General features: G+C 43.8%; 1 protein-coding gene across 1 annotated transcript in view; it reads left to right on the top strand.

The window, feature by feature from the left end:
* Positions 1-18862, top strand: part of IL1R2 (interleukin 1 receptor type 2) — a 33231-nt gene extending 14369 nt beyond the window's left edge. Inside the window, exons 2-9 of the mRNA XM_032419694.1 lie at positions 1370-1497; positions 2269-2533; positions 7815-7995; positions 10385-10559; positions 12671-12733; positions 14578-14713; positions 16425-16567; positions 18533-18862. Of these exons, the coding sequence (XP_032275585.1) occupies positions 1370-1497; positions 2269-2533; positions 7815-7995; positions 10385-10559; positions 12671-12733; positions 14578-14713; positions 16425-16567; positions 18533-18672 (1231 nt within the window). The 3' untranslated portion in view covers positions 18673-18862. The remainder of the gene's footprint in view (positions 1-1369; positions 1498-2268; positions 2534-7814; positions 7996-10384; positions 10560-12670; positions 12734-14577; positions 14714-16424; positions 16568-18532) is intronic.
* The last annotated feature ends 3967 nt before the right edge of the window (positions 18863-22829 follow it).

Raw genomic sequence — 22829 nt, forward strand, 5'->3', positions numbered from 1 at the left:
CCCACGTGTTTCCCCTCCCGGGGTAACTTGGAACTCCTCCCACTAGAGGTGGGGGTAATTTCCCCGCCCCACTGATGGCAGCTCTGGCCACGTGACTTTCTTTGGCCAATGGAATGTGGGTCAGACGGGAGTGAGCTAGTTCTGGGCAAGGCCTTGAGTGCTCTTGCCCACATTGCTTGTCTTTTTGCCATTGCAGGAGAGGATCATCTCCCAGGCAGTCAAAGGTCCAGGGAGGATGAGAGACACATGGAACTGACTTATAGCCCACCCAAAGCCTGGAGCCAAGCCTAACCCAGCCTGATCTAGGTCAGATCCACAGACTTCTGAGCCAGAATCGTTTTACACCATTGGCGTGATCGCCTTGGTGATTGTTTTACGCATTTCAGTGTTGAGTGTTGAGGTGGATTGCTGGCAGTATTGTTGGGATACTGGGGAGCTAATACAACAGGTAATTACGATACGGTGTGAGAACTGCAGGGAGATAAAGAGGCACCTGGTGCTCTGGTCTCGGGGAGGTATGTGGCCAGGAGTGCTTCATGAACTTCATTACACATAACTTATTCACTCTTTGGACCTTATTTCTCTCCCCCCCCACCCCAGCATGCTCTAGACCAGAGAGTTAGTGGTATATATAATATATATAATCCAACAGTGTATGTCGGAATTGTATGTAAAGTAAGAGCTAATCCATAAAGACAATAGGAAAAGTTCTCCAAGTAAAATATGAGGACCTTTTGACTTCTAGTGATTAATTCACTCATTCATTCATTCAACAAATAGAAGTTAGGGATGTATCTGTGAGTAAAATAAAGTAAGATCTTTGAGCCCATGAGCTGGCATTCCAGAGGGAGGAGACACGGTTGATGATGAATGCCACAGAGAGCAATAGTGTAGGAAAGAAAAATGTGGAGCATTGAGGCAGAAGGGTGGTGCAGTTTTACACAGGAATGTCAGGGAAGACCTCACCATGAGTGATGCTTGAGTAGAGACCTGAAGGAGGAGAGAACCTGAGCGGTGGCCATAGCTGAGGAAAGAGCATCTCAGCACAGGGCAGGGAATGCTAAGGCACACTTCAGGAGAGACACTTAGGATATGGAACATCTATTCCAAGGCACCTTGTAAGTACTCTGGGGATTTGATGTTAGGTGTGCTCAGTGAATATAGCTATTGAGGAGCAACTCCAAAACTTGGGCATTTTTCTTGTTAAAAAGTCTAAAGTCTGGGAAAAAAAAAAAAAAAAAGTCTAAAGTCTAGGCAAAAATTTCCATCATCAGGTGAAGCCTCTAGAACCTGCTTCCGGGACCGTCTTCAAGGTGTTCTCTCTCTGGCTGTGTGTGGCTCCTGGTGACCCGTCTGTCTCCTCCTATAGGCTGCGGAGTGCTGGACCTGAGATCTCCACCTCCTGTGTCCTCCAGAAGTTGCCAGAAACAATGTTCATCTTTTACATGTTGGTAATGAGTGTTTCAGCCTTCACCATTCAGCCTGAGGAACACGCAGGTAAGAAATGAGTCTTGGGGCGCCTGGGTGGCCCAGATGGTTAAGCGTCTGCCTTCGGCTCAGGTCATGATCTTGGGGCCCTGGGATGGAGCCCCACACTGGGCTCCTGGCTCAGCGGGGAGCCTGCTTCTCCCTCTCCCTCTGCCTCTCCCTCTGTTCATGCTCTCTCTCTGTATCTCTGTGTCTCAGATGAATAAATAATGTTTTAAAAAAATGAGTCTATCAGCTGAAGAGAGCTTGCCTGCAGCTTCTCTGGGGAAAATAGTTGTTTATCTAGTGAAGTTGGTTGTTTTCAAAGAGCAAGGTGGGACAGATCCTTCCTCCTGCCCGTCTCCTCTGTTGCACGGAGCTTGCTGTGGGCATCAGTCATTCCTGCTGAAAAGTGAGCCAAGGAAGTGGTGCTTTTGCCCTCAATAAAAGATGCTTTTAGATTTTAACCACATGTCTTGTCACAACTAAGCTCTTTTTCTGTCTGAACTCAGCCAAGATCTGCTTTTAATGTTAAGGAGTCAACAAGTGAAGAATATGACCCAACTTTTTAATCATTTTTTGTCATCCTGTGAACCGGATTTAACTTTTCCCACAAAATTTAAATTGGAATGGACAGAAGCCCTAAAGTTGTTTTTGGGAGTTTTGAAGTCATTATAACAGGAGGGGCTAATGGGGCCCCCAGGGTGTAGGTCACTTGTTAGGGGCACTCGGCTTCTTCAGATGTGCCCATCAAAGGAGGTTTTGGACCCAAAGCTTGACTGTGGTCTCCCTGTCCTTTAGTGGCTGCAGAAAACTGCAAATTTCTTGGCAAGCATTTCAAAACCGACTTCAGGGTAGAAGGGGAACCTGTGGTCCTGAGGTGCCCCCAGGCGCAGCTCTGGTTGTGGGCGTCTGTCAGCCCCTATGTCAACGTGACGTGGCGTAAAAACGATTCTACTAGAAAGGTCCCTGGGGAAGAAGAGACGCGAATGTGGATCCAGGATGGTGCTCTCTGGATCTTGCCAGCCTTGCAAGAGGACTCTGGCACCTACATCTGCACTATCAGGTAAGCCCCCCCCAACCCCCTGGGACTAGGGTAGGAATGGGTCTCCTTCCAGAATGGGCTTCTGCATGGTTCTTCAGTGATGACCTGGATTTCAAAATCCAGTGCATAGGTGAGAAGCTACCTTTTGTCCTCTTCACTGTTCCTGAATACCTCCTACCCGAGAACCTTCCCCAGATGTCTTCATGGCTCTTTCTCTCTCTTCACTGAAGTCTTTGCTCAAATGTCACCTCTTTGGAGAGGACTTCCCTAGCTACTTTACCTAAACCAGTACTCCTGACACACTCTCTCTTTCCCCTGCTGGTGTTTCTTTCCTTACCTGACACACTCATGTGTTTACGTATTTAACGTTGTCTATACCCCATTAGAATGTAAACTCTAGGTCGACAGGGACTTGTTCCATTTTGTTCATGCCTGTGTCCACATGGACAGAAGAAATCGATGTAGAACACTGGATGCGACTTTAGGAATGAGTTCACACAACTGCTTATTGTACGTGTGAGGGGACCAAGCTCACTTATAAAGTGTTCCCAGGTGGTAGGTGTGGAGCTGAGACTGGAACCCACAGCCCCTGATGTGGGGTGTAGCCCCCTTCCTCTTTGTCCTGTTGCTTTTTTTTTTTTTAATTGTGGTAACATATGCATAACATAAAAGTTATCATCTTATCCCTTTTTACATGTACAATTCCGTGTGTTAAGCACATTCACATTGTTGTGCAACCATCACCACCGTCCATCTCCAGAACTCTTCATCTTCTCACATTGTGGCTCTGTGCCTATTAACCACGAACTCCTCCTTCCCCCTCCCCCAGCTCCTGGCAGCCCCCATCTATTATTGTCTGTCCACGAATTTGACTGCCCTAAATACCTCATAGGAGTGGAGTCAAGCAGTATTTGTCCTTTGGTGACTGGCTTATCTCACTGAGCACAGTGTCTTCAAGGGTCATGCATACTGCAGCGTGCGTCCGAATTCCCTTCCTTTTTAAGACTGAATAATATTCCATTGCATAAATATACCATATTTTGGTTACCTGTTTATCTGGTCAGTGGACACTGTACCTGCCTTTTGGCTATTGTGAGTAATGCTGCTTTGATCATAGGTGTACAGAGATCTCTTTGAGTCCCTTTTACTTCTCTTGGGTACAAACCCAGGAGAGAATTGGTCATTCTATGTTTAATTTTTTGAGGAACCATCATATCGTTTGCCACAGTAGCTGCTCCATTTTTACATTCCCACCAGCAGTGCACACGGGTCCCAGTGTCTCTACATCTTCACCAACACTTATTATTTTCTGGGTTTTTCTTGGAGAGGGATAATAGCCATCCTACTGGGCATGAAGTGATAGATTATTATGCTTTTGATTTGCATTTCCCTAATGACTAGCAATGCTGAGCATCTTTCCATGTCCTTTATTGGCCGGAAGTCTATTCAAGTCCTTTGCCCATTTGTAACTTTAAAATGTTTTTGTTGTCTTATTATTTTACATTTCTTTTAAAAATTGAAATATAATTAACATGCAGTGTTATGTTAGTTTCAGGTACAGAGTATAATGATTCAGCAGTTCTGTACATTTCTCAGTGCTCATCACTGAGTATACTTTTAATCCCCTTCATCTATTTCTCCCATCCCACCACCCATCTCTGACAACCACTAGTTTTTTCTCTGTATTTAAGAATCTTTTTGTTTGTTTGTATCTTTTGTTCTTTGTTCATCTGTTTTGTTTCTTAGATTCTACCTGTGAGTGAAATCATATGGTATTTGTCTTTCTCTGACTGATTTATTTCACTTAGCGTTATTCCATCTAGATCCATCCATGTCATTGCAAATGGCAAGATTTCATTCTTTTTTATAGCTGAGTCATATTCCCGTGTGTGTGTGTGTGTGTGTGTGTGTGTGTGTGTGTGTGTATCACATCTTCTTTATCCATTCTTTAATCAAGTTATTTGTTTTTGAATTGTAGGAATTCTTTATGTATTCTGGCTCTCAATCCCTTCCCACATATATGATTTACAATTGTTTTCTCCCATGCCACGGGTTGCCTTTTTGCTCTTTTGATAATGTTCTTTGATGCACAAAGGTTTTTAATTTTGATAAAGTTCAATTTATCTGTTTTTTCTTTGGTGGCCTGTGCTTTTGATGTCCTATCTAAGAAATCATTGCTATATCTAATGTTGTAAAGATTTACCCTGTGTTTTCATCTAAGAATTTTTATAGTTTTAGCTCTTATGTTTAGGTCTTTGATCCATTTTGAGTTAACGTTTATACATGGCATAAGGTAATGGTCTGACTTCATTCTTTTGCAAGTGGCTATCCACTTTTCCTAACACCTTTTATTGAGAAGACTGTCCATTCCCCATTCAGTGGTCTTGGCAAAGCTTGCTGCTTCATGCAGGAGAAAGCTGTAGGTGTAGTTAGTGTTGGTGATTTTAAACCTTGCCTGGCTAAGTTCTCCAGAAAGGATTAGGGCAGACTGGGAAGTAGTGTCCCTGGTCTTCTCTCTTCAGCTGCTGCCTGTATCTTGCCCCCAGGCTCTGCCCACTCCTTCTACCAGCCAACTTTAGAGTCTCTGCACATCTCAAAAACCTGCTTGATTTAAGGAGAAACTGTGCCTACGAGTATTTTCATTTAGAAAGAGAACCAAAGAAAGTGCATTCATAGCACAAGGGAATTACTGGTGAATGGGAGAATTTCAGACAATATCAGCCCTAGTCAGTCCTAGATGGTGTGTGTGTGTGTGTGTGTGTGGTGTGTATGCGGGTGGATGGGTGAGTGTGTTCAGTCCTGTCAGTGAACCCTGCCTAGGAAATAGGTAGGCAGTCTCTTATTTCCATATCAGGGCAATGTGGATATCTGATTTTACAATAGCTATAAACGCATAGTTTTTCTTTCCTTTTAATAGAGAAAATTCTAACGTTTTCCTAAGGAGCACTATTAGGAAAACTTAATAGTGTGGTAGAAAAAGAATGGAATTCGGAGTTGGAATGGTATGAGTGTAAATCCTACCCCTCTCATTTTCTAGCCAGTAGGACCTTGGTCTTCTTACTTGGCATTTATGGATCTCAGTTTTCTCCTCTGTAAAGGGGTTTGTTGGGAGAGTCCTTTGAAATCACAGCATGCGAAGCATCTAGTTATGGAGAGCATCATAGAAGATTGTCCATATATACATCAAAATGCCTTTTCTTTCCCAAAGGCAATACTTATTGATTACTGAAGTGATAATATGCAAAAATCAGGGAGATGTGAGCTGAGTCGTGTTTGTCTTAAAGTTTGTTTTTATACTCGATTTAAAAAAATTGTATCTAATACCCTTATTTTATTTTCTATTCTTTTTTTTTTAAAGATTTATTTATTTATTTTAGAGGGGGGTGGGCAGAAGGAGGGGGAGAGAAAGAGAATCTTGAGCAGACACGCGGCTGAGTGCAGAGCCTGATGTGGGGCTCGATCTCACCACGCTGTGATCATGACTTGAGCTGAAATCAAGAGTCAGTCAACCGACTGAGCCACACAGGCACCCCTTTATTCTCTGTTCTTGTAGAAAAAGAGAGATCTGAGATTGAGGGGGAGCAGAAGAAATCCCAGGGTCAAGGTTTCTTAGCATGTGAGAGAGTCTCCCTGGCTGGTCTTTAGAACTCTCTTCCAGCTCTAAGATTGGGGTTCCAGCAGAGTGAGAATCACCAACGGTTGCCCTAATACCCCTTGGCAGTTATTAACACAGCCGTGTTCCTGTGATTTTTATAATCTTCTGATCTAGAACACACTGTCAACCAGGGTGGGCAAGTTATGCTGCTAAATCAAACAGCCCCCAAATCTCGGTGGCTTAAAACCACAAAGGTTTATTTATCACACATGCAACAAGCCTACAAGCCCATGATGGTTTGGCAGACAATCAGGGATCCAGACTGAAGGAACAGACATTATCTCAAGTGTTGGTTGTCGTACCAGAAGAAGACATGTTTTAGAGTGTCTCGCTTGGATATTGAAACTTTGGTGTACAAGAGACACATATACATCCCATGGACTAGAAAAAGTCCTATAACTGCACCCACCCACAGTGGGACCATGATGTGTAATTCCACCATTTGCTCAGAGTGGGGGAACTGGACACACTCGGTGAACAGCACTAATGACCACCACCCCACCATGTGGGGATGCCACACCACACAGAGAATGTGAGTGGTGATCAAGTTATTCCCCACCCATTAGTCTTTTGAGTTATTTTCACGGACTGTCTTGCCCACGGGGAATTACCAGATCAATAATGTGAACAGGTTTGGAACTCTCGATATGTGTCGTAAGTTTGGTTTCCGGAGATATTGCCCGAATTGACGGGTTTTCCCAGAGCCTTCCTTGGCTTCTAACCTTGGTTTGACCTCTTAGTAGCTCTACAACCTTAGGAAATGACTTCATTTCTGCATACCTAATTTTCCTCACCTAAAAATGATATAATAATAATTCCTACCTTGTAGGGTTGGAGAATAAATAAAATAACATATGTAGAGCACCTAGTACAGGCCTCCTCCTGCTGGTAAAGTGACTCTTTTCAGGTGTGTGCCGTTCTTTAGACTTGTCCTCATTTGCCTTTCTTTGACTTACAGCGAGATTATGTACTTTTCAAGGTGATAGTTAGCTTTCTGCATTTCTTTGTGCCTAAAATGTTTGTTCAGCTTTTTCTTTTTTTTTAACCAGACATGAAATATAATATTAGACAATGGTTTTATCTATTTGAATTAATTCTTTTTACTTTCAGGTAGCAAGCTTTTGTCACTTACTTCTCTCACGTATATTTGTCACATTTTCTTCGTTCTTTAGATATAGACTGTTTTACCTTTTGCTGTGCAGGCCCTTCCCCCCCCCCCCCCCCGCCCCTCCTTATACAGCACATTCTCATGGTTTCTGTTGATTATGTAGCCAGGAACTTACTTAGCTGAGATAACTATATTTTTATGTTTTTCTGTTTTTTCCCCATGTTTCTATCAGTGTTATGCCTCTGCCCTTTCCCCAGTTCTAAGGTCTTGATAGAATTATGATATTGAGGTTAGAGTTAGGCGAACCAAAAAAAACCCCCCAAATTAAAAACAAACTTGCCAAGTTCATTTCCCCCATGCAGTATTGCAGAAATATTTTAGAGATCTTACCCAAAGATCTCCGCAGTTTTCTGAAATTTGACTTCAGTTGATAGATGATTCCCAGAATTTAATGGGATTGGGGAAATTATTCTCAATTTCATTTAGCGTTGCTGTTATTTTGCCTTATCATTTATTATGCTTTTTTCCCTTGACTTCAGAAATGCCTCTTACTGTGATGAAATGTCCATTGAGCTCCGGGTTTTCGAGAAGACAGAAGCTTCCCTGCCTTTCATATCGTACCCGCAAATTCTAACCTTGTCAACTTCTGGGTTCTTAGTTTGCCCTGAGCTGAGTGAATTCACCCATAACAAAATGGACATGAAGATTCAGTGGTACAAGGTACATCTTTAAAAAATTGCTACTTTAATTAAAACGTGTCTTACTAGCCACAGGAAAGATATAAAATACCCATTATGAAAGCAACACATTCACTTTTATATTTCTGGTTTTTTTTTTTCAACTAGTTATTTTAAAAAGGGGCATGATTAATATGGTCTATTCATCTGTGTGTGGTTGGGGTAAGGGTCCTCAGAGTAGAACTTTGAGAAACCAGAATTCAAAATGAATGCAGGGTAAGTGACAGCTGAAGAAAATAGCTTTTTACACTGTCATTTGTCTATAGAAATGTAGGAAAAAAGAAATGTAGAGAAAACTATTGGTTTAGTTAACAACTGTGTACACATTTTAATGAAGCTTTTTTAAAGCACATGATAATTAACTTTTGGGCTAAAGGAGTAAATATAAACAATTTGTTTTCTTGGCTGGTTGAATAAATGCTACCCTAGATCACTTGTGTAGAGCAGGTGTGGGCAAACTATAGCTATAACACGTGGCCAAACTGACCTGCCACTTGCCTGACAGCTCAGGATAGTTTTCACTTTTTTAAATGGTTAAAAAAAAATTAAAAGAGGGGCGCCTTGGGTCAGTCGGTTGAGCGTCTGACTCTTGGTTTTGGCTCAGGTCATGAGATCGAGGTCCACGCTGGGCTCTGCGCCCAGCAGGGAGTCTGTTTGAAGTTTCTCTCCCTCTGTCCCTCCTCCCTGAGCGCACGCTTGCTCTCTCTCTCTCCCTCTCTCTGAAAGAAATAAATCTTTAAAAAAATTTAGGGGCGCCTGGGTGGCTCAGTCAGTTAAGCGTCTACCCTCGGCTCAGGTCATGATCCCAGCGTCCTGGGATCGAGCCCTGAGGGCTCCCTGCTCGACGGGAAGCCTGCTTCTCCCCCTGCCTGTTCTCTCTCTCTGTCAAATAAATAAATAAATAAAATCTTAAAAAAAAATTAAAAGAAGACTAGTATTTCATGATATGTGAAAAGGATATAAAATTCAAATTTCAGTGTCCATAAATACAGTTTTACTGGGGCGTGGCCATGCTGTTTCTGTGGTCTTGTACTGCAAGGGCCAAATTGAGTAGCTCTTCAAACTTAGCAGAGGACAGAGGCCATATGGACTGTAGGCCTGAAATATTTACTGTCTGGCCCTTAACAGGAAAAATTTGCAGGCCCCTGATATAGACAGACCATAGATTGATACTGAAACGTACAGTTACTTGTTTAAAATTTGATAGAAATGAATCCTTTAATCAAGAAATGGTCAACCAGTTGACTGGTATTATAGCTACAAGATACATACAGGTTAGCAGTGCTAATCATTACTGAGCAGATACTGTGTATAATTCTGCTCTAGGTTCCCTGGTATATAACCTAACAAAGTAGGGATTGTTAATGTCTCCATTTTACAGGTTAGGAAGCAGAGAGACAGAAATGTAAGGCACTTGCCCAAGGTCACACAGCTGGTAGATAGGGAAGCCAGAACTCCAGCACGGGAGGCCAGGCTCCACACACCACTGCCACGCAGGGAGCCCTGGGGGTCTAGGGGCCTTGGAAGAACTGGGGTGCTGAGCCCCGTTTGGCTTTTTTTCATGTTTGGGGACTCATGTTAGGGACAATAAAATCTCTCTTTTTAATTAAATATATTGTAAAATAATACTTTATGAGCCACTAGCTGACAAACTATTCCAGTTATATCTGTGCTCCCATTCAGAGCAAGATTCAGAGATGACTCAAGGTTATGTTTGACTGTCGCAAGCTTTCGATCATGGTTTTGAAAGATAGGTTCCTGAGAACACGTTGTGCTCATTGGGATGTTTACTCGAATCCCATTCAGTGTTTTCTGTTATTGGAGGCCTTGCTCTTGAGAGTTCTGTGGTGCAGGACCCACAGAATCTTTTGTCCATATGGAAAGTGTGCCCTTGTTCCTCACGCTTAGTTTTTTCTTACACATTTTCCTCTGTCTTTACTAACTCCTAAAATTGAAATGATTTTCAAAATCATTACTCTAACATCATTTCTTCATTTTTCCTGAATATTACTTCTGAGTATTACAGTCACCCTGATGACATACTACTACTCTTCCCTCCATGTTTCCCAAGGTGGTTTGTCATGGCTTTATCAAATAAGAGATAGTTTCTTTTTTTTCCCGTTGTGCTTACACAGATGTGCTATAAACATTGTGATTAAACAAATCCTACAATTTCGTTTTATCTGTTAACAAATTCCCTCTGTTAAAGAATACAGTTAGTGGTATGTCCAAAGTCCATTCGCCAAGTAAGTACCAGGGCAATTCTTGGGTTGCTTATTCAACATTGATTGATAATATGTGTGATATTCATATATAGCTTTTGAGATATAAATTAGTACATAGCATAACTCTGAAAAGTATTTTCCCTTAAGGATTCTGTCCTTTTGGATCAAGACAACGAGAAGTTTCTAAGTGTGAGGGGAACCTCTCGCTTACTCATCCAAAATGTGTCTGTGGAGGATGCAGGTTATTACACTTGTGCCATGACATTCACCCATGAAGGCATGCCGTACAACGTGACTAGGAATATTGAACTACGTGTCAACAGTGAGTACTTGCCACTGAGGGATCTCCCCACCCTGTCAATAACAAGCATGCAAAGAACAGATGAGGATTCACGTGGAATTCCTTGAATGTCTTTGGTATGAAAGGAAAACAGACCTATCAATTTGCCTAAAGCATCAGGCTAATGAGACATGTGTGTGAAGCTTTGAAAGATAGAAAATGGGGTGTTTTTATGAGGAAAGGTGAATCGCTGGGTAGTTGATAGGGTTCCAAGTGTGGCTAAAACACACCAGCAGAGGGGATCAAACAGTGGTTCACTGGGAAGGTCTCTTTGGAAGGCTTGCACCTCCAGGGCCAGCCATCAGAACACGGTTGTCATAACTTTAGGTATAATTCTAGGATATTAAGATTTTATTGGATTTTTCAGTTAGAAGGCTATGCATTGGCATAGTCAGTGGAAATTCCCCTTTCTCGGGCTTCCCCAAGGCACGTGGCCCTTGAAACCAGAATTTCAAGGAGTGAGTGCTCTCATTGGCTTAAATGAGTTCTACTTGAAAATAATGTTGTGAACAGTGTTGATGAGTATTTAAAATTGCTTAACATTTACTGCCTACATGCTGGACATCAAGTTTAATGCAAGGAACAGAAAAGTGTTTGAGTCCTGGACTCTGCCCTAGAGAGTATGCTGCTTTTCTTTATTTTATATACTGAATACACAATTGGAGTCTTTTAGGGCATTTCAGAGGGCTTTTGGAAATAATAGGTTAAATAATCAGTCTGGGAAGGGAGAAGTTTAACTTTTTTGCCCCTCCCAGAGAAAATCCAGAGATTCAGTTTTACCACAGGGAAAATTGTGTCTCCTATGAGCTGAAATCTCTAGATTACATAGTCTTGTGAGGATTCATTCATATCAACTCCTTGTTGCCCCGCGGGGGAATCATGGAAACTTGCGGTGACTTTGAAAGGGTTCAGAATTATCCTGTTCATGTGATACTGCACAGGAACACTAGGGGGCGACCAGCCCACATATTACCCCAGCTTGTGATCACACTGTTTCTCAGGGCTTCTCAAAGGGTGGTCTAGCACTTGGGTGCTCACTAGACTTGCAGAATCTCAGTCTCCATCCAGACCTACTGGGTTAGAAAAGGGACCACAGCAATCTCTGTTTAACACCCCCCCCCCCCACTACCGTGATGCTGATGCCCACCCTCAGATTTGAGAGGCACAGAGGTATTTAGCCCCTGAGGCTTTTTTTCCTCGCCTCTCCGTTGTCCCAGCCTCTGTGCGGCAGGCATGTGATTATGTGTGTTGGTGGGGGCGGTGATTCCGGGGAGGCTCCTGGTCTTGGTCCAGAAGCCATGTGCCCCTTCACTGTGAGTGACGCTGCCTAATGCTTACTCATGTTAGGATTTCAAAATGCTCTGCAGGGAAGACGTAAGGATGGAGCGAGCAGTTGTGGAGATGGGCAGCCCTTTGCCCACCCCCAGCCATGCTTTTTGCTCCAATTCAGGTGCCTGCTTTCTTCAAGCTGTTGGGAGACCTGCGTCTTGGGGAGCTGGGTTCCTATTCAGAGGTCCACCTCTATCTGCCTCCCAAAGCAGTTTATGTTCTCCATTAACAAGACATAGTAGCCAATGCTGGGTTATGCTCTTTATCACTCAGTGTGGGATTCGCAGTATAAACAGGTGGTTCCCAAATTCCTGTGTCTCTGTTTATGTTTTTGAAGTGATTCTGCAGTATTCTGTGTCAGGCACTTGGGGAAGCAGGAATGGAGAAGAGGGGAAGATTTTAGGGCAAATAGACGTTGGGGTAAAGCCTATCTTGTGGGAATTGTGAACATTACTATTAAGAATTCATTCAGGAAGCTGGGGAGGGGAATGGTTAATTATTTATCACAGAGCAAAGAACATCTGTTAGTGGAATGTGTATTTAACTGTGGTCTCTTCCAGTAATATCTCTTCTGGGAAAGGCATTGGCCAAAGATGCTCAATTTTGTGGAGAGCCTGTTTCCTTTGCCAGACAAAGGTCAAATCTTACAATGGCTGGCCATACTGTAGAGATAACTCTGTTAATTAGCTAAACAATGGAACTTGAGTCTCAGCTTGAAATGATGGCTTCCCTAATTGAATCTCTTTTCCTCATATCCTTCTCAGAAAAAGAAGAGGAGACAATTCCTGTGATTATCTCCCCCCACCAGACCATATTAGCTTCACTGGGTAAGGCCTACGAGGACTGTGTCACCCACAGGGATGCCTGCAGTCCCAAAGCCCCGGGGTCCCCTGTCCCTGGGGTGTGCAGTGTGCCTGGGTGGGACCCTGGCACCCCGGCGTGAGAGGCAGAAACAACATCTTTCCTTCTGTCAGATGTTAGAAATGGCATTGTGTGAAAATAGATATACTTTGTTCCATGAACACCTGCCCTGCAAAAATCTAAATGTAAAAATCCCAGTGTTCCGGTGGCAGTTAGCAACGTGTGAAAGGATTAACAGCATGATTCCCTTGTGTGGCCAGCACCTGCGGCATGTTTTCAATAAGTCCCTCTACCAAAACTTGGCTGATGTGTAGCATTTCCCTAAGAGTCCATTTGTAACGTGAGGCTGACCCTGTCACGGCTGGCCCCACAGAGATGGTCTCTTGTTGCCAGAATGGCTGCTCAGCGGGTCAAGGTGGATGATGAGAGTGACTGAGGGTTTTGTATTCTTCACCCCGTTTGTGGCTGTGGCTTGGGCTGTCCTGGCCAGCGCCCACTTCCCTGTTGACTGTCACCGTGTCTCACGGGATGCCACTCAGTGCCAACACCGACCCCGTAGGGGTCCTTCCGTAGAAGGAAAAGCTGCTCAGGGTGTCAGTGTGGCTCACTGAAGGTCAAAAGCCACACTCGAGTCAGGCTGGGCTTCGGACAGGTCTGTGTGTCCGTGAAGCCTGTGCCATTTTGGTGTTTGTTTCCCTATAATGGTTTTGTAGGCCTAATCCTCCCTCCATCCCTTCCTTCCTTCCTTCCTTCCTTCCTTCCTTCCTTCCTTCCTTCCTTCCTTCCTTCCCATCCATCCATCCAGATCTCTCTTCTGTTCGGTGTTGGGCTTATATTTTAAACTTTAGTTGGTGGCCATAGAGAAGGGGGACCTTTGTGCAGACGCTGGGATTGCTGCCTCACACAGGCCGCCTCGGCCCTTGGAACAACCACCTGGAAACCTGAGGAAGTGGGGACGAGGGTGGGTGCTGCCTGGGATTCCAGCACCCTGGCTCCCGGGCGCTCCCCAGCCGAGTAGAGCTGAGTTCCCCACCCTGTTGCTTTGAAGGCATTCATGTGCGTGGCAGAATGACATGAGGCCAGATTTAATGGGTTGCTTTTGGCCAAGAAATCTGAAGGTTGTAAGAGGCAGTGAGGGAGGGAGAAGAGCCTGAAGGGGGGCCATACATTAAAAGACCCACCACATGGAGGCATATCACCCATGAGGAAGAAACAAATGGGTAGGATTTGTTCATTTTTTCCCCTTTCCTCCCTTTTGGTGATTTAAAAAAATATATAACTTCTAGTGACTGAGGAGGAGGACCCAGAACAATTGCAGAAGGCACCATGCATATAAAATTCAGTGGCTTTTTTTAAAGAGTTAATCCCAAAAGAGCATGATGTGCGACTGGGGGGTTCTTGGGGGAAACATGAGGGCTGAGACCAGCAATGGACAGAGAGAAAGAATCCAAACGTTCATCTGACTTTTTGAGGTACCTAGAATAAAGTGTGGGAGAAGGCATCCATGAATTCAGAAGGCCCTGTAGGAGCTGAGTGGCCTTGGGGAAGCCATGTGCCCTCAGGGTTTTCGTCTCTCACGAAGACCAGTTGAGGGAACTGGAGACAGTTGATAAATACTGGTGTCCTATGTAAATGGAATCATTTGAGGGAACTGAGTTTCCTTCTGAGGAAAGAATTGGCTGGCGAGGGGTGTTTGAGAAGGTGGGGAAGGGTCCACCACTTGGATTTGCTGGTGGACACGGGGGCTGGCGTGACCCCTTTTCCCTGGCTGGGTTCTGACCTTTGATGTGCGGTGTCTTGCCCTGCACAGGATCAAGACTGACAATCCCGTGTAAGGTGTTTCTGGGAGCCGGGACACAGTCGACCACCCTGCTCTGGTGGATGGCCAACAACACCAGAATAGAGAATGCCTACCAGGGAGGCCGCGTGGCCGAGGGGCAGCGCCAGTAAGTGGGTGAAGATCTTTGTCACCTGAGAAGCATCTTATGGGGCTTACGAGGTCTTTGCTCTTCCTTTTAGAGACAATGTCATACCAGACCTATTCGTATGACACCCGCACTCAGTTAAAAATAATTTTTTTAATTGTAAACTGTTGGATTTTTAGAATTTTATTTTATTTTTTTTAAAGATTGATTTGTTCATTTTAGAGAGAGAGAGAAAGAGAGCACGAGCCAGGAGAGGGGTGGAGAAAGAGGGAGAGAGAATCTCCAGCAGACTCTATGCTGAGCACAGAGCCCAATGCAGGGCTCCATCCCACGACCCTGAGCTCATAACCCGAGCTGAAATCAAGAGTCGGACACTTAACTGACTGAGCCACCCAGGCGCCGCAGATTTTTAGAATGTTAAAAATTGAGTTTTGCTAAGTTTTACCAGTTGTTCTTGAGAATCAAACTTCCTACAGGAGCTGGGCTACAGTCGACTACTTGGCATTGATGTTGCATTTTCTAGCTGTTTCCTTAAACATTTGTTTCTTGATTTTTGAAGTTTTCCAAAAAAAAAAAAAAAATACTTTGGAGTTCATACATTTCCATGCTGCACCCTGAACCTGAGTGTCAAACATTTTCGCAAACCCTTCAAAAGAGTCTGAAAGTTAACTACAGTATCTGAGGGTGGCCACAGGTGCTAAGGAAGGTTAATGTTAAAAGAAAGGAAGAATTCTGTTCTCATAAGCATTCATCTCTGGAAAATGTTTTCTCACCCCAAAAGTAGAACAGTCAGACCTTGTAAATGTGAGCCATTTGTATTTGAGGAAAGGAGACCATTTGATGTTCCAAATTATCAAGGATTTTTAAAATTCAAGTTCCAGTACAATGAATTAGCCTCAACTTCTGCTTGCCAGTTTTTGTCTTTTTTCAAAGACCTATCAAAAAAGTCTTTCTGGATGCACTGTAGTGGATCAAAATTATATGTGGTTAGCACAACTGCTTGCTTGCAAAGTCCTTGTTGGGAAAAGCTTGGCATCACTCACATGCCCCATGTCAGTTTACTCATACTATCTGCATGCTTAAAGGAGCCTAATTTCCCAAGGATTTAAAAAAAAAAAAAATCCTAGCAAATCCGCATCAGTGATATTTGTATTCATGCTTCTAGGTGGCAGGGAAGCATCTTCAGAGTATGATCATATTATAAATGGCAGCAATGCTGGCTAGAACCATTCCCTGGCCTGGCCCATCTGCAGCCCTTGGCCCTGAGCTTGAGTTCCCAGAACGACAGCTGGCTATGGAGATGAGAGGCGGAAACACGGTGGAGGCCAGGGTTCCCAGAAAATCCCTCCTCCTCAGTATGCAAATGATTTATTGGCCTTACAGCCAAGTTTCTCCAAGGCAGACATTTCTATTCCTACTACTGCCTCTTTGTTCGTCAATGGCCTTAAAAAATGAATTTTTCCATTATCCAAACGAAACTGGCTCCTGTTAAGTTCTCCTTGTGACAAGCGTCCTGTTACAGGGACCAACATCTTCAGTGTCACTCCCACCTTCAGCCTAGAAAGTCTCCCAAATAGGGAACCAATATCCTGGCAAGTGCTCCTGACTTTATGAATCCTGAGACCAATTTAAGCACAGCCGATCCTTCTCACTGAGAACGTTTGGGCGTCTCCGTTGTAAAGATGGGCTTGCATTCGATACATCACGTTTAAGTAAATGTTTTCTCCCTCAGGGAATACTCAGAGAACAATGAGAACTACATCGAAGTGCCACTGGTTTTTGATCCAGTCATAAGAGAGGATTTGAACACGGATTTTAAATGCCTTGTCCGTAACACACTGAGTTTTCAGACGCTCCGTACCACGGTCAAAGAAGGTATGTATTTGGGGAACATTCCAGGGGAAAGCAGCATGGCCAGTATTCTGTGGATGCCGGACAAAGCTACTAGTTCTCCAGATGATTGCTTAGGGGGTCCTCCGTTTTCTGTTAGTGGAGCACCCAAAGCAGAGCTCTCATTTTTTTATGATTTGTTTTTTGTCGGGTGGGAGCTGGCTTTGGGAGATTATGTTCAAGGAAAAATTTAAGTAGCAAGCTGACTTTTGGAAAAAAGATAAGGCGGTTCTGCGATAAACTTAAAAAAACCCTGTGTCCTCGTGTGGTTCTGCCCCTTGATCCGCAGGACTAGCTGTTTTCTCCTGACACCTTGAGGAGGATGGGGTGGTCTTTAGCCCGAAACTGAGGAACTCCCTTCTCCAAGAGCTGGGGACTGGCAGATCTGCAGGGCTCAGGGCAGCTTTAGGGTTGAAGTCATCAGTCCCCAGGAAATAAAGCACAAGACTCTAGTCAGATCAACCCAGTGCCCATTTAAGAAGAAAAGAGAAACCCATGCTATCATTTGGACCAAACTGATTTCTTCCCAGCGTTTAAGCGCGGAGCGGGACAGCGAAACGCAGGTAATGCAGAGGCCGTTGACAGCCAGAGGGGACAAGGCAGAAGCCAAAGTGATTGCCAGCGGCAGTCTTCTTATGCCTTCTGGGCAGTCTGTAACAATCCAACGAATTGCTCCACATTCTCTGTGTTTGCTGGGAAAGCAGCTGCAGACGTACTTGTAATTGAAAAGCTGAGGATTTGGTTAAGCCTCGGGCAGAGCATGACACATACAACTTTTCTCCAGTTGTGGTCTGAGCACCGTCAGCATCTCCCACTTGGGCCACTAGTTGAAAACACAGAGCCCTGGGCTCACCCCAGATCTACCCAGATTCTTCCAGGGTAAGGCCAAAGATGGTAATTTAGCAGGCTCCTTTCCTATTCAAGTTTGAGAACCACTGTCCTAGGACATATATGCAAAGGCTGATGCTTTAGATCATTCCCATGAAAGAGTCAGTAGTTGTCCAGACTTGGAAAGGAAGGGTCCCACAGAAAGCAGGGCCCACTTCTGGGGTTCAGATTGTGACCCAAAGGAACCTGTGGTTTGTCCGGGCCCGGAGCTGGGAACCTTTAAACACTTCTATAACATGAGCTGTCTCCCGGCATGTCCTTTGCTGGGTTGGCCGTGACTCATGGCCGAGGGCACAGCTAAAAGCCTGTCCTCAGCATGGAGAGGTGCGTCCGGATGGCTGCTCAGCAAATTAAAGCTTGACACATTTCTAAGCCTTGTGGGATGTTAAGGTAGAAGAATCATCTGGAGAAATAGTCTGAGATTGTGTTGATTCCCGGAGGCCTAGACGATGATAAATAGTAGCTTTAAAATGTGGAACTCTGGCCTCATCATCAGTGAGTCCAGGAACACTCATGTTCTTGTGTTTGCTTGTTACGTCTTTATTCGTACTCTCTTTCCACATTCTCGTGACACACAGATGCCAAGGAGTAGAATATAAAATAGCTGGGTCCAAGCAATAATCTTGACACCTAAAGCTCCTTTATTCAAAGTTGGTTTTCTCGTCCTGTGTTAGTTTATATCATCCTCCTGACATGCACGCTCATTGGAAGAGGACACGCTGGACCTTGGCCACGTCCCAGTTGGCTGGTTGAGATTTGAACAGATAATGTCTTATTGCACGCTATTCAACAGGTGGAACAGAGACCCTCGCCACCTCGCCCCACTCTGCTCTTTCTCTCTGATGGATGTTCGTTCTACCTTGCTTGTTTCCCTAATACCGCAGATGTCCTTCTCAAATATCCTTGATCTGATGCGAGGGGCATGCTTTCTGAAAAATCAGTGCATAATTATTAGAAAAAATGAACTCCGGTTCCTGTCTCTATAAACACGCACTGCACTGTCCTGCTTGGCAGTGAGAGAATGTTCCTTCCACCCATAACGTGACTCTGTTCTTCCTACAGCTACCACATTCTCCTGGGGGACCGTGCTGGCCCCCCTCTCCCTGGTCTGCTTGGTTTTGGTGGGAATATGGATGCGCAGACGGTGTAAACACAGAACTGGAAAAGCACATGGTTTGACCACATTAAAGACTGGCCATTAAGATTTTCAATCTTACTCAAGTAAAATAAAGACAATAAAACGATTAAGAGATAAACGGTATCCTTTTTTATGGAAGTGATTTGGCCTTTGTGAGGATTCTGCTCTTCCTCCGTTGGTTTAACGAGCTGCTGTGTTTATGGTAAAGGACTGAAGTATGAATGGGATGTTTATTCTGAAACTGAATGACAGGAGCAAGCGTGCATGTGGGTGGGAGAGTAGCTCTTGGACACCTGTGACCTATTTAGAAGAGTGAGGTGGAGTCAAAAACATCTAAAGAGTTTTATAGTTCATTCATTCATCATTTAACAAAAATGTATTAAAGGGCGCCTGGGTGGCTCAGTTGGTTAAGCGACTGCCTTCGGCTCAGGTCATGATCCCGGAGTCCCTGGATCGAGTCCCACATCGGGCTCCCTGCTCGGCAGGGAGTCTGCTTCTCCCTCTGACCCTCCCCCCTCTCATGTACTCGCTCTCTCTCATTCTCTCTGTCTCCAATAAATAAATAAAATCTTAAAAAAAAAAAATGTATTAAAAAGCTATGTTGGCCCTATTCCGTGGAAGGTGTTAATAGATACAAAGAGAAGATGTCGGTTGCCTTTTGGGGAAGATGGAATTTCATTTTGAGACTAGAAATAGGGATTCAGAAATACTAAAGAAAGAGCATCAGCAAAAATTGGTGAATTTTTTCAAAAAGAAGTGCCAAAAAATAGCAATTAAAGTAGACTGTGAGAAAGATACATGTTAAGACATTTTAGTGAACTGAGAAATAGACTCAGCTTTATAACAAAGCTTCTGAAAATAAGGAGGACGGAAAGGTATTGGGATAATTGCATATACATTGGAAAAAAAAAATAATCAGAACCTCTTTTTTGTCATATACCCATTCCCCTCTCCCCCCCCAAATCCCTTAAATTTAACTTAATAAATTCAATTTTAAAAAATCAGATTGCAGAAAAATTAGCATGACTCACTCCTTCACTTGAGTTCAACTCTTTGTTCAAGTGACCTTCCCAGAGGCACTTCTGAATGGCACCTCTTTCCATCCTTCTCTGTTTCTCCCTCTGCTTTGTGTTGTTATAGATCTTATCACCACCAGACCTTCCATTACATATGTACTTGTTTATTTTCAGTTTTCCCCACGGGAATGGCACGAGGACAGAGATGTTATTTTGGTCACGGCTGTATCCCTAATACCTGGAATCATGCCTGCCACATACTGAACGTTTAATACATGTTTGTGGACTAGATGAAAATAGGATGGATTTTCTTGCATTCACTACCAATAAAAGAATCACCAGAGTACAGGTGGACAGGCTTGATTATATTACAATTCCTGCATAACAAAAGAATAAAAGCAGAACATAAAGGAAATTATGTCAGGCGAGCTCAAGGAATTAATAATGACAGCATATAGAGTTATTGAGGACTTAAAGAAAGGCATCCTACCCCTCATGGATGGGGGAACATGAATAGGGAATTTGTGGAAGAAACACACATAAGGGGACCATGGAAAAATGATCTGTTTCAGTAATAGAGATATAAATTAAAACAACATTGAGATACCCAGGCCCTCACACACTATCCAGTTTTAAAAGGCAACATCAAGGTCATTTCCAGATAATAACTCCCACATCCTGTAATTCCATTTATAACTTGGTACTGGGAAGTAGAAAGGCAATTTGTATCAAGCCAGGGGGGTGCTGGGTGCTGCTTGCTCCTTGCAAGAGCCAAGTGTGGCATCTCTTCCCAGCTCTGTTCAGTGATGTCATGTTAGAAGCTTAAAATCCACCGTCGTGGGAGTATTGACACCATAGAAACTGGCAAATACCACAGGCCTCCTTCCCCAGCACACTGCTCCCTGGTCCTAGAGATGCCCGGGAATGCTGCTCCTGGGAATTCATCTTAGACTAATTCAACAACAGAAGATAAATAGATGTATGAAATATTTCAGCGAAACTTATTACCCTGATGATGAACAATTATGCATCAATTGTAAGCTATAATTAATCAATGCAAGACTGAAATATTTGTAACGTTAAGGAAAAATTGAATAGCGTTTATGCAATTTATATGGTTAAGACAGTATTAAAATTCGTTGGTAGCTAAAAAAAGGGGAAAAACTCAAGGGTTTTGAAGACAAACTTCTTGGGTTCAATTCACTCTCTGATCCTAGTCGAGGCCTTTAGCCAGGCTGTGTGTCAGTCTTCTGATCTGAAAATAGGGCTCAGAACAGGAACTATCCTAGAGTGCTATATTTAATAATCAAAAACATAGGAGTATATGTATAGACAGGAACAAAATAGTTGTACTGTTTAGGCCAAAGGTGGACAAACTGCAGCCTTCTGGCCAAATGCAGCCTGCCCTTTGTTTCTGTAGATCAAGTTTTGTGAGCACACAGTCGTTTTGTTCATGGATCACCTAAGGCTCCTTTTGCTCTCTGAAGGCGGTGGCGTCGCAAACAGTCCGGACTGTTTGTTATCTGGCGCTGTACAGAGAAAGCGCGCTGACCGCTGGTTTAGACCAAGGACATTTACAGGCAGTTTTCGAGCCTGACTTTTGTGTTTCCCTGCTGTTCTCTTCTCTTTCCTTCCTTGCCTGTAAGCATGGAAGGAAGCAGAAGGAAATGAGAAGGAGCAGGCAGAGGCCTTTTGGCCTCGAATTCGGAACTTTGACCGTGAACGAAGTGGACACAAGGTTTGAGATGCAAGCAGAGGGCTGCTCTGGGTGCTTCTGCCCGTTCTGGATCCTCAGGCTGGGGCGCCGTGCGGCTCTCGTCCTCTTCCTTCCTGGGGCCCCTCCTCCAGGGCTCCCCAGAGTTCCCCACCCTCAGGTTCTGGCAGCTCCAGCAGTGGCCCAGAAAAGAAGCTGACTGCAGCCAGAAGAGAGCTGCCAACAAGTTTGGAGATCCCCACCTTGCCTGCACCATCTACGCACTTCCTCCATCCGCCGTTCACGAGGGAGGGGGGTGTCTTGCTCTTAGAAAGAACAGGAGACAACCAGGGAATTTTGGACACCAGATTTATGATAATAGCGAGGTGTAAGTATGATATTGGGATTGTGTTACGTTTTGAAAGAAGAGTGGTTGTATTTCTAACTGACTTCCAGAAATAGTTACGGATGATAGTTGAGATTTGCGTCAGAATGGTCCAGTACTGGGCGGGGGAGGGGGGGCGTGAGTATGGATGAAATGCGATTGACTGACCGGGTGTTGACAATTGTTAACACCAGTCAGTGATGGGTGCATGGTGGCTCCTTATACAATCCTCTCTCTTTTTGCATATGTCTAGAAATTTCCATAATACAGAGGAAAAAACCAACAGTATAGAAATAACCAAATACCCACTAGACAAGAGAATGAGTCCATAAGCTGAGGTGTAATAGCACAGTGGAATCTTCTATAGTGGTGAAAATGAATAAAATATAGCTATACACAGCAAAATGGATGCACCTCAGAAATATATTATTAAGTAAAAAATAAGTCTCATCGGGGCGCCTGGGTGGCTCAGTCTGTTGAGAGGCTGCCTTCAGCTTGGGTCATGATCACAGGGTCCTGAGATCGAGCCCCACATCGGGCTCCCTGCTCTGCGGGAGTCTGCTTCTCCCTCCCACTCTCCCTCTGTTCTCTCTGTCTCTCTCAAATAAATAAATAAAAATCTGGAAAAAAGATAAGTCCCAGAAACATCTATTTATAGCACCATCCCTTTTTAGTGAAAGTGAGGAACAACTAAAACTAAAATCTCTCTGCATACCTGCATACATACATATTTTTATATATATTTATATTTAAGAGCACATATGTGATAAAACTATATTTTAACTATATTTGGAGATGTATGTATCTGCAGTTACCAGGCCCTATATGATTTTAAAGGTTTACAATTGTCTGTGTTTTAAAAAAGCAAGAGGATGAGCAACCCAAGGTTTGGGAGAGTGAACACAATGGGTGACAGCTGGGGGACCCGGGCTGGGATGGGTTAGAAAGATGTCAGTTTCATCAAGTTCTAGATCTCCCATTGAGTCACGGATTATTACTGTTTATTATCAAACAGATTAAGAAACAGGTCACTCATGGACCAATGAAGAGTGTGTGTCTTGAACTAAGGATTCTGCTTAATTCTGAGTCCAAACTAAACAAAAGAAACAAGGTGTTTTTCTTGATGT

This window comes from Phoca vitulina, unplaced genomic scaffold (genome assembly GCF_004348235.1).
Source record: "Phoca vitulina isolate PV1807 unplaced genomic scaffold, GSC_HSeal_1.0 scaffold22, whole genome shotgun sequence".
Lineage (NCBI taxonomy): Eukaryota > Metazoa > Chordata > Mammalia > Carnivora > Phocidae > Phoca > Phoca vitulina.